Source organism: Rhamphochromis longiceps, linkage group LG20, assembly GCF_057381845.1.
Source record: "Rhamphochromis longiceps isolate RC_006_pf linkage group LG20, R_longiceps_female_GT1.1, whole genome shotgun sequence".
Lineage (NCBI taxonomy): Eukaryota > Metazoa > Chordata > Actinopteri > Cichliformes > Cichlidae > Rhamphochromis > Rhamphochromis longiceps.
This window is the reverse complement of record NC_140576.1, coordinates 10,122,219-10,133,493: the sequence shown is the minus strand read 5'-3', so window position 1 is coordinate 10,133,493 and position 11,275 is coordinate 10,122,219. Positions and strand designations below refer to the sequence as shown.

Genomic DNA, 11,275 nt, shown 5'->3' with positions numbered 1-11,275 from the left:
GGAAAACTCAAAAGATATGATTGATGCTACACTGAAAAAAGTGATATTGGCTCCTTTTAGATATAGCATATTTTATTTTGGTATATCTTTATAATTTAAATGAGTAATTCCTGTCCACATATATAATTCGAGTAACTCCAGAATACATTCCCTGCATTTTAATCCAATTAATTTTAGTTAATTAAATGTAGCTCAAAATGCTTAAGTATGTTTTTCATAGCCTCCTCCTGGGCCATTTTGCGCATGCGTTAGGACAGGCCACCATTTTGCGCGCGGACTGAAAGCGGACGTTTTGTGTGCTGCAAGCGGGCTCAAGTTAATCACACAACTTCGTGTAAAGGTGGACTAGCTTTGGTAAGTAAACCTTTTCCGGTCGTTTTTGTTTTATTTTTTTTTTACCTCAGTCAAAGCATGTTGACTCTTTAAGATGTGTGCACATGGAGAAAGAAGTCTAAGTAGTTGTACACCTCTGAACTTTGTCGTGATTTGACTCAAGCTAGCTATGTGCTCTATTAGCTACTGCTCTATTAAAAGAGTAATTTAAAACTGCTACGTTAAATTGTCATGTTTTTAGCTTAGTTCTGGTGGCACATTTTGTACTAACAAATTATGTAACGAGGCAATTTCTCTGTTGTAGTTAGCTGCAAAGTTCACTGTACAGACAGCCTGCAGTTTTAAATTGAGAAATCGTCCCTCCCGCCACAACATTGGCATTAAGGAATAGTCGGGCGGGGGAGGGGGCTTCTGAACGCACCTGCACAGTCAGGGGTGCAGTAGGAAATAAATAAGTAGGATTGGCGTTGCACAACGTCTTTTGTGCAGAAACAAATAATGGTTGAAAACTGTGGAGGAGAATAACTCCGTGGTTGCCGATAATGTGAGCTCAAAAGGCACTGAGAGTGAGGTTTGTCAGGACTGAAATTAACTCAGAAAAGAAGTTGCTTCACTTGATAGCGCTGTTGAGTGCAAGACCTGTCAGCGGTCTGGTTTAGCATTTGAAACATCGCTACGTGTTTCCAAACCGCTGCATTTAATCTCAGAGAAAACTAACACAGAGAAGTAAAGCAAGTGTGTAAGTTAATCTCTGTATGTTTGCATAGTATTTCCATGCTGAGCTTAACAACCGATGTATGGAGCCACAGCTGGACTGGCTGTCGGAGTTTTGTATTGAGGGGGAAAGGAAGCGATTTGTTTTGTACTTCAGCTAGAATGAAAAAAGACACAAAGCTAGAGTTATTCGGTGTCTTCATGCTGAACAGCTAAAACTTCTTCCCTCATTCTCCCCCCTCCCTCTCCTGTTGCTACTTCAATCATGAAACTGATCGATTATCAGCTGATGGCTTTTCTGTCGCTAGTCCTGCCTCTCTTGTTTGTTAATCGCCCAGTTTGCGCTAGAAAGTGGAAAACGGCAGATAAACAACAGCAGCACGTTTAAGCTTGATAAGCTGTTGCTAGAATTTTTTAATATTACTTTCTAGTATCCGCTTGTGTTTTCTGAAGGCACAGCCGTAATAGCTGCTGGTCATGATATCAGTTTGTATATGTGGTGAGAAGGAAACATGAAGGTGAAACCAGGAGATGTTTTTACTGAATCATTAGAGCTGAACAGGTAATGAAGAAACAGGTTTACCTTTTAGGTGACATGGATGAGTTGAAGTTATGAACTGTTTCTGAGAGACAAATAACACCAGGATCCTTTTCTAAGTAGCTGACAGCTGGTAACTGTGCAGGGGCGGATCTAGCAAAGTGTTGTCAGGGGGCCAGGTAGGGCATTAACAAGGAAAGGGGGGCATAAATAATTTTCTTTCTTATTCTCATTTAAAATGTCTAGCTTTTAATAAATAATTATCTAAATCTTACAAGCAAAGTGGTGATCTGGTTAAATGTATAGAAATCCATTATTGTATGTAGTAAATATTAAGTCTAATATATACCCTAGTAATAGTAGTACATATAGCACTTTTTCCTTTGGGAAGGTACCATCTGTGCTGTCTGCAACTGTATTGAAGAAAAATGTTGAATCTAATTATTGTAGGAAAATAATTGTTTCTGTGCATTAAAGTCGATTACGTCAGTTAAGCATTATGAGGCAGAGGGTGGGGGGTGATTTCCTAATATTTTTGCTGGGAGTTGGCAGCCCTATTAGTTAGGTTGTTTAATATTTCTATGTGCTGTTTAGAATACCTGAGTAAGGAGGATGGTGTAAGTTTTTTAGGTTGATCAGTATTGCTGAAGTATAAAATATTTTGGGTGCAGTGTATTTTTTGCATACAGGTATAACAGAATAGTTTTAATGTTTTTTTTTAAACTGAGTATGAACTTATACAAAATGCAGCAAAATATTTATTTAAAAACCCAGTTTTATTATAAAATACACTATATCGGATTCACATCGGCATCGGCAGATAATCAAAGTTATGATATCGGTATCGGACATAAAAAAAAGTGGTATCGTGCCATCTGTAGTTTTTACAGAGGCACAAGTAAGATTTGTTTTGTTACAAGGGAGTATCATGAAGTGGCTTGGAAATGGTAATTGTTTGTCTTTCTAAAGTCCTCATTTTAATTTTTTGTATTTGTGTTCCTTTTCTGGCAGATTTTCTTCCCCTTGTGTGTTATTGTTTATTCAAGGAAACTGTGTTATTTTGGTAAGTACATGCAAATTCCTTACATATTTATCACGACAGTATTGCATTGACAAGTTTATCTATCTCATCTTAAGGGTTCTTGTGATTATTAATATTGATATTAATTAATATCAATTATTACATATGATTAATATAGTTTAAGAAAAGATGCCTCTATATTTTGTACAGTTTTTTTTTTTGTTTTTTTTTTTTAAAAGACTAGGGCGTAGAACACTGATTCCATGTGTTGCCAACAGTTCCCATCCTTTAGAGAAAATTATTTAAAGTTGAACATGAAAGTTGCTGGCTGTAACATATTAGTTTTTATTTTTTCCTTTTATTTGATTGTTCAATTGGCACTGTTATGGTATTGCTTTCTAACCTGATCAGATTTTAGGTGCACTCTAGATCAGTGTTTCCCAACCCTGTTCCTCAAAGACCTCTGTTCTGCATTTTTTTAGATGCCTCCTTGCATCGCCACACTGATTTGAACTAATGTTTAGCCTAATTTCTTCAAGTTGTGCACAAGTCTGTCACTGACACAGTTAATATGCCAGGGTGCACTGAAGCAGAGAAACATCAAAAATATGCAGGATGGGCATCCTCAAGCAACAGAGTTGGGAAAAGAATGCTCTAGATAATACAGCCTACAAGCATACTTCTAAGATGCATCCATTCTTGTAGGTTAACCACAGCTAAAGTTTTCTTTGTGTAAAGTACTAAGTGTGTTTTTTGTTTTTGTTTCAAATTTTCTCTCTTTGTTGTATGTCCAGTTTATGTGGAAGTGTAAAGACTGCAGTGCAGAAGTTTCTAGACGATCAGAACTTCTTAAGCACTATAGACTGAAACATAGTCATTTTGGGCGTGGCCATCACATTAAGTGCCTATATCCTCAGTGTCCATGTCTTTTAAAGACTTGGAATTCACTTCTGACACACTTGTCAAGGAATCATAGCAATACCCCAGAGCACTCTGACAAATTTACAACTTTTTCCTGTCAGTTATGTTGTTGTAGTGAATTAGGAACAGAGCGTGAATATTTTGTGCACATTAGCCGTCATTTAAAAAACAATGAGACAGTAACATGTATGTTTAAAGGTTGTGACTACAAATCAAATATTTACAGTACCTTTAAGTCACACAAAAGTCGCAAGCACAGTTTACACTCGCTGGTAGACTTCAAAGAGGATATTGTCAGAGGATCTTTTGCAACTGAAACTGCAGAGCATGTTGCTTCAAATGCTGAGGAATTGTGGGGTGACGAACAGCCTGTTGATTTAGAGACATCAAATTATCATGAAGACGTAGTTCAGCTAAAGCTTGCGGCAGTGTTATTAAAACTAGAAAATATTTTTCACGTTCCAAGTGCTGCAGTTGATGAACTTTTGGAGGAATTTCAGTATTTGTTGGGCACAGCATCTTTGTGTACGGCAGCAAAAGTTATCCAAGACACATTGAACAGTCACAGCTTGCAAATAGACCAGTCAGTCATTGAAGAACTTGCATCTGCACTGTGTACATCTAATCCTGTGTATAAATCAGTAGGTAAAGGTTGTCCCCTGGCAACATCCTTTAAGCGCAAAAATTTCTACAAGGAAAATTTTAAAGTTGTAGAGCCTGTAGAGTATGTGTTGGATGAAAAAAAATAAAAGAACATTTCAGTATGTTCCAGTTTTAAAGGTTTTACAGCAGCTTTTCAGTGATTGCCACCTTCTTGCTAAGGTTTTGGATGGTAGTCGCATAACAGAACAAAGTGGGGAAGAAGTGATTTACAGGTCTTATAGGGAGGGGTTGTTTTTCAAAGAAAACAGTTTTTTATCAGCAGGTGAATTGCGAGTTTTACTGAATTTGTATATTGACGATTTTGAGATTTGCAATCCACTTGGCACTTCCCGTAAAAAGCACAAAATATGTGCCATATATTGGACTCTTAGCAATTTACCACCTGCTTGCCATTCATCACTGACTTCCATTTATCTGGCTTTACTCTGCAAGTCTGAAGATGTAAAGACATATGGATATGAAAAGATTCTAGAGCCGTTGTTGAGTGATCTTGTTACTTTGGAAAGTCAAGGGATTTTTATTGCACATCTTGGAGAATTTGTCAGGGGCACAATACAGTGTGTCATAGCAGATAATTTAGGAGCACACAGTATTTCTGGATTTATTGAGAGTTTTTCAGGTGAATACTTTTGCAGATGTTGTGAGGCCAAAAGATCTGATATTCAAGAAACAGAGGTTAGTTCAGGTGTGTTTACTCTGAGAAGCAAAGAGACACATGAAATGCATGTAAGTTCTGCACAGAGTAATGCAAAACCATGTCACGGTGTTAAAAGACGGTGTGTTTTCTCTGCACATCTCTCCCATTTCAGTGTTTGCAGTGGATATCCTCCAGATATTGCACATGACATATTTGAGGGCATATTACCAGTTGAGTTGGCATACTGCCTGAATATCTTAATTTTGAAAAAATATTTTACACTTGACAGCCTCAATGAGTCCATTCTGACATTTCCCTACAAATGGGCAGACAAGAGTAATCGCCCTCATGCTATTCCCAGGACTTTCATGCAGAACAAAAGCATTGGAGGAAATGCTCATGAAAATTGGAGTCTCTTACGATTCCTTCCATTGTTGGTAGGACACTTGGTACCTCCAGATGAAACAGCTTGGCAGGTAATTTTGGACCTAAAGGACATTGTTGAACTAGTTGTTGCACCAGTACACACAGAACAATCAATTACTTTCCTTGAGTCTAGAGTCTCTGACCACAGATGTAGGTTGAAAGAGCTGTTTCCAGGACTGAAGCTGTTACCAAAACATCATTTTGTGGAGCATTATCCACAGATGATTAAATTCTTTGGGCCACTTGTTGGCATGTGGACCATGAGGTTCGAGGCAAAGCACAGTTTTTTCAAACAGGTTGTTCGTCACACACGGTGCTTTAAAAATGTGCTACTGTCACTGGCAGTGAAACATCAGTTCATGATGGTATACCACTTGGAGTCTGTCACAACTGTAAGGCCGAGCCTAACTGTCTCAGCTGTTTCTACTGTCTCTGTTGACATTCTGCATCATGATGTACAGCGAGACTTGAGGATTAAATTCCCTGATATTACCCATATTCAGCTCACAAAGAATGCTTCTGTAAATGGAACAAACTACAGGCCTGGCATGATTGTAGTTTATGGCTGCTCTGCTGGATTGCCTGAATTTGCAGAAGTTGTCCAAATGGTTGTTGTGGAGGAAAACCTGAGCTTCATTGTCAAAGAGATGGGTGCCTGGTATAGGGAGCATTTTAGAGGTTTTGAACTTTTTCCCACATCACACATCTCCCTCGTTGATCTTGGTGCCTTGGTAGACCAGTACCCCTTGGCAGATTACAGGATTGGAGGCCGGCGAATGGTCATACTTAAAAGATTCATTCATATAGAAGGTAGTAAATGTTGTCTTCAATTGCATGTGTTCAGTTGCATGTGTTCAGTTGCAGTTATCTTCATGGCAACAGGAGGGGTACCACAAATGTTTAGCTTATTTTTAATAAAGATTGGATACTTCCCACAAGGGTAATATTTTTTTTTTCCATTACATTTGAGTTCTTTTGGCCAAACATGCCTCATGTTGTCATGTGTCTTAAAAAAAACATCATTGATGATGCTCAAAACATTTTGATAAAGGATGAATTGCAACACATACCACTAAAAGCAAAGTGACACTTTTTGAGGATTCTGGCTGACGTATGCAAAAAAAAACCCAGTATGAAGCTATAGAATAAAATTAAATAAACTGCTTTTTACCCGTAAAACCTGTGTTGCAGTTCTGCACTCTTGTGCTCCCTAATAAAATTATTCAATGCAAAGTATTTTAACTTTTTTTTTTCTTCTAATGTCTTTAAAAATCAGATTGAAGAATGGCAGAGCAGCTGAAGCTGAGAGTCATCGTGGCAGATGATGATTTTAGGAGACTTGACGTTCCATCTGGGATGCCAAGACTGATCTTCAGAGCACAATTTGCCAAGCATTTGGAATTGAAAGAGACTTTCGTATTCAATTCATGGATCCTGACTTCAATAATGAGTTTATGAACATAACATCAATGCAAGACATTCAAGACCGAAGTACAATCAAACTTGTGTACATGGCAAATCTGGATACAAGTGCAACTTTGTCAAAGCAGTATCCCACATGCAGTCTTGACTCCTCTGCAAGTCCAGAAAGCATTCAAAGAAACTCCAGTCTCTCATCGTCTTCATCCAACTCAGACAGCACCATAATTCTACCACAGTCAGACAGTGAGCTGAGATCATGTGCATGGCCTCGCGAGTTTACTATTCCTCGATTTTCATTCAATGTAGAGGTGCAACTTCAGCGTGGAAATGAGACCTTCAGAGAAACTGGAACTCGGCTCAAGATTACTCCAGGTGTTAAATCTGACATCTTAGAGAAGCTAGCTGAGGCGATTTTTCAGTTTACTGCTTATCCTCAAAATTACCAAATAGATGAAGTTGCAGGGGCACTGATCAAAAAATTCCCTTGTCTGCGAGAGCCATCTGCCACAGGTTACTATGGCTGGATGATTAGCCTGAAATATAAGATGGCTAATTACAGGACAAAGATGCGCAACATTGACTGTCCTGAAGTGACTATAAATGCTTTGAAAAACAAATCCAGTGATGATTGCCTCCCAGCCAAAAATGTTAAGAAACCTAAAAAGGCTGAGGTCAATTTTTGTCCATTACACCCAGCTGGCGAAACGGATGACAGTCTAGAAAACATCAGGGTTGAGCTTTTGACCGACGTCAGACGAAGAAACAGTGCCTCAGATGTAAGACAGAAGATGTCAAGAACATTTTCCTACCGTAGACAAGAGGTGGTGCAGGGAAGTCCAACCGCTGGGGAGTTTAAAGCTAGGTGGCCTGCACTTTTCCAGATTAATGAGGTAAAGGCATGCTTTTTTTTTTTTGCTGAGTTTGCTTTTCAGTAATTCCTTATGTTATACATTAATTAATCTGGGCCACTTGGATTAAGACGATCCCAAATATAGGTATAAAGAGGCTGGCATTTATAGTGATTGACCTGTGTACCGTACAGAGTATTTATTTGAGCAGCACTTAAAATACAAGTTGTGTATGAAAAACATAAGTGACTTAAAGTGTAGAAACATGAATAAAATAAATTTTTGATTTTTCTTATAAATAAAAAATATTTGATTGTTTAAGTAAGTTTGCACTACATATAACCAACTACATATACCCAAACTATTTTATCGTGAGTTTGATTATTGAAATGATTGATTAATCATCTCAATAATGAATAGAGTGAAATCAGATTATCAATTGTGAATTAACCTAAAACCTTTTATTTAGCTATTAGTTTTTAGTTAGCCTCAGATTGTTAAAAGCATGTGCTAAACAAATGTAAATTAAAAATGTGATGAACAAACTTTGTTGCTCATAAGATAAAAAAAATAAATGGGTCAAGTTAAAACCCCTAAGACCTCTCACCACCAAGAGGTGCTGACCTCACAGGCGAGACACTCCCACCAGCGGACAAAGAGCACAGGAAAATGTGTTGCCAACCACCTGAAACAGACAAATATCTGCTTTTTAAAACCCTTTAAACCCGCTAAATGGACTGATGCCATTCATTTCTTCTTTGATTAACAGTAGTAACATCCTTCATGCACTGTATACTAACCCATATGCTAATTATGCTTTATGAAGTGATGGCGATTGCATTGTAGCATTTAATGAAGAAATAACAAAATAATCATACCAATGATTAAGCACCAGTCTTCTTTTTTTCTCTCTGTGTGTGTGATACAGGTAAATGCTGAATTCCAGCGTATTACAACACTTCAACTGGAGACGACCTTTGCGGCACAGTTAGACAGAATTACACCTCAGCTGATGACAGTTTTCCAGAAGAAGGGCGGTGTTTCTGGGCAGAAACTTGCCCACCACTTGCAGATCATGCAAGAGGTAAATATGAATATTGCAAATTCTATTTGGATTTAATTTGTCTTAAGTGGCAGGTCACTGGTGAGTCAAATAAGCCATTTTAGGTGACCGGCCAAGCAATCTAAATTTTGAAATTTTCATATATAAATTTTATTTACTATGTTTGAACTGACTTATGATAAAATTTACTTATTGCGAATGTCAGACATTGTTGTTGTTTTTTTTCCAAATTGGTTTAATCAGCAACTCTCTTTAAACAGGCTGAAAGTGATGTTAAAGTGAAAAGGCAAGCAGTTCTCAGGGCACTTTGCCTCTACCTTGGTGAAGAGGACGGAAGCCTTATTCGGGAGTACTTGGTAAGTCATTGTTAGCAAGTCATCTATACACACACTTCTTAGATAGATATTTACACACACACACAAACGACTAGATTGGAATTTAATTGTAGAGTTAATTGTTTTTCTTTTACCTTTTTTATTAAATGTTTAGGACATTGAAGGAGATGACATCCAGAGAGGCCTAAAGAAGCACACCATGGGCATTTATGTCATCAACAAGGAGGATGGACAAAATGGACATTATGATGACATTGGAATATTTGTTGAAGGGGAGATAGTCATGGACAACATTGGATCTCCGGCCCAAGCTTGTGCATTGATGCTTGGAGTAATCTATGCACTAAACCTAGCCTACCCCAAGGAATTGAGGCACTATTATGAATTCATTCAGAAAGTGTTGATGGGATTGGATGGGGAAAAGCTCTCCCCCAAAGTCCTTGGGCTGAAGAACAAAATTGCTACTGGATAGGAAGATTTCTAAAACCACACATCCATTTACATTTTGTTATGTAAATTACCAATGACTGGTGCTCTTGTGAATAGGAGTGAAACATTTGTATAACCATCATTCGTTCTCACGTTCTGTGTTATGTTTTGATTGAACATTTTAACTTTCAATAATGAATGTTTCGCGTTTGGTACATTTGAGTAGCTTGAAGAGCAACTTTGTAATTATTCAGTTTACTGAAGCAATTTTTCTTTATTCCGGTCCTTGATAGCTGCTGACCTATAATCAGTGTTAACTCACCAGAACAGCAAGTCTGAAACTTTGGTTATTTTGTGGATGCATCAGTTTCTAATTGTGATACTTTATACCGCTGGCAGTGTTTTATTCTTTGTTAGAGGAAGAGAAACATTGGTTAACATTTCTCTTGTCTGTTGTTCCTGTTTTATTTGAATAGAGCTTTTTAAAGCTATTAGTTCATAGACAAAAGTTTTGTAATTTGCATTATACAAATTACAGCAATTTCCCTTACATGTGGATTCTTATTCTGTTTGCAACAAATTTTGCATTAATAAATGATGTGAAAGAATTTTGTTGTTTTCATTATTGGCGTTATTAAAAACTACAAATCAGGGTAAGCAATATTTTTTTTTTTAAGTAAAATTTACTTAATTGAAATGGAGAGAAATTAACAATTTTATTGATTTGAATATAACTTTGGGACATAAGTTTAAAGGAAACAAATTATTCTGGTACACTTAACACAACCTTAGTTGGAATTACTAATATTATTTGACTAAGTCGTATCCACAACAGTTAAGTTAAAGTAGCTTAAAAATATATGTTGGCTTTACTCGCTTAAATTAAATTCTGTGTACTTAAAAAATATTTCTGGATTCAAACAAATTTATTTCGTGCAACCACTTGTCATAAAAAAATTTAGTAAATTGAACAAAACATTTTTTTCAGTGTAGGTTAACTGTTTTCCTCTCAAACCTCTCTCTTTGCTGATGGCATTGTCTTTTATTGTAACGCCTTTTGAGATCCAAAAATAACTTTGACTCATTAATGAATCAGCACGATATTATTGCAATGATCATCAGCTTCACATGTGAATACAGAGTGAAGATGCATGTTTATACATATGCAGTCCTGTGAAAAACTAAGTACACCCCTATTGCCCGTAAGCTCACAGGTGCTGCTAGTCAGCTGCACTTGATCAAAGGATCATCGGCGAGTGTGAGCACTTCTATAAAAGCTGACGTTTTGGAAGTTTGCTGGACTAGAGCATTCAGGTGTACACAATTTTCCCACTAACCCCAAGGTCAGACCGAGCAATGCTCACAGAAACTGCAAAAAAGCCAACAGCTACATCTCAGTCTCGACAGGCCTCAGTTGGCATGTTAAATGTTAAAGTTCAAGACTGAACAAAACGTATTCGGAAGTGTTGCCAGCTGAAAGTTTCTTCTTGCTAAAATCAACGTGGCAGGATGGCTTAAGTTTGCAAAGTTTTGTCTGAATAAAGCACAAGACTTCTTGAGCAGTGTCTTGTTGAAAAAATGAGACCATTATTTTTCTCCCATCTTATCCTTCTGAGTCAACCCTTTTCTTTTTGTCTCTAGTGTCTCATGTTTAGTTTATTTCCCTTCCTCTCTCATTGTCTTTGATTATTGTCACCTATGTCTCGTTACCTCTCTGTGTCCACTTCCGCTAACAACCTTGTGTGTATGTAAGTCCTGATTTTCCTTTTCCCCAGTGTCTGTTGCACTCACCTCTCAGTGTTTCGAGACAGTGGTGGCTTCCATTTGCTTTTCTGATGGACTTTTCACCCGCCAAAATCCAAAGCTTGCTTTTTGTTTAGATTGCCTGTCTCCTTGTGTCTGGATGTGGGTCCTAAACTCTAATT

General features: G+C 37.5%; 1 protein-coding gene across 1 annotated transcript; it reads left to right on the top strand.

Moving 5' to 3' along the window:
• Positions 1 to 273: 273 nt before the first annotated feature.
• LOC146644950 (uncharacterized) lies at positions 274 to 9,921 on the top strand. Its single transcript, XM_085393813.1, has 6 exons — positions 274 to 354; positions 2,597 to 2,648; positions 6,530 to 7,565; positions 8,452 to 8,607; positions 8,847 to 8,942; positions 9,076 to 9,921. The coding sequence occupies exons 3-6, from the start codon at positions 6,681 to 6,683 to the stop codon at positions 9,391 to 9,393; spliced, it is 1,455 nt and encodes a 484-aa protein (XP_085249939.1). The 5' UTR covers positions 274 to 354; positions 2,597 to 2,648; positions 6,530 to 6,680; the 3' UTR covers positions 9,394 to 9,921.
• Positions 9,922 to 11,275: the final 1,354 nt, after the last annotated feature.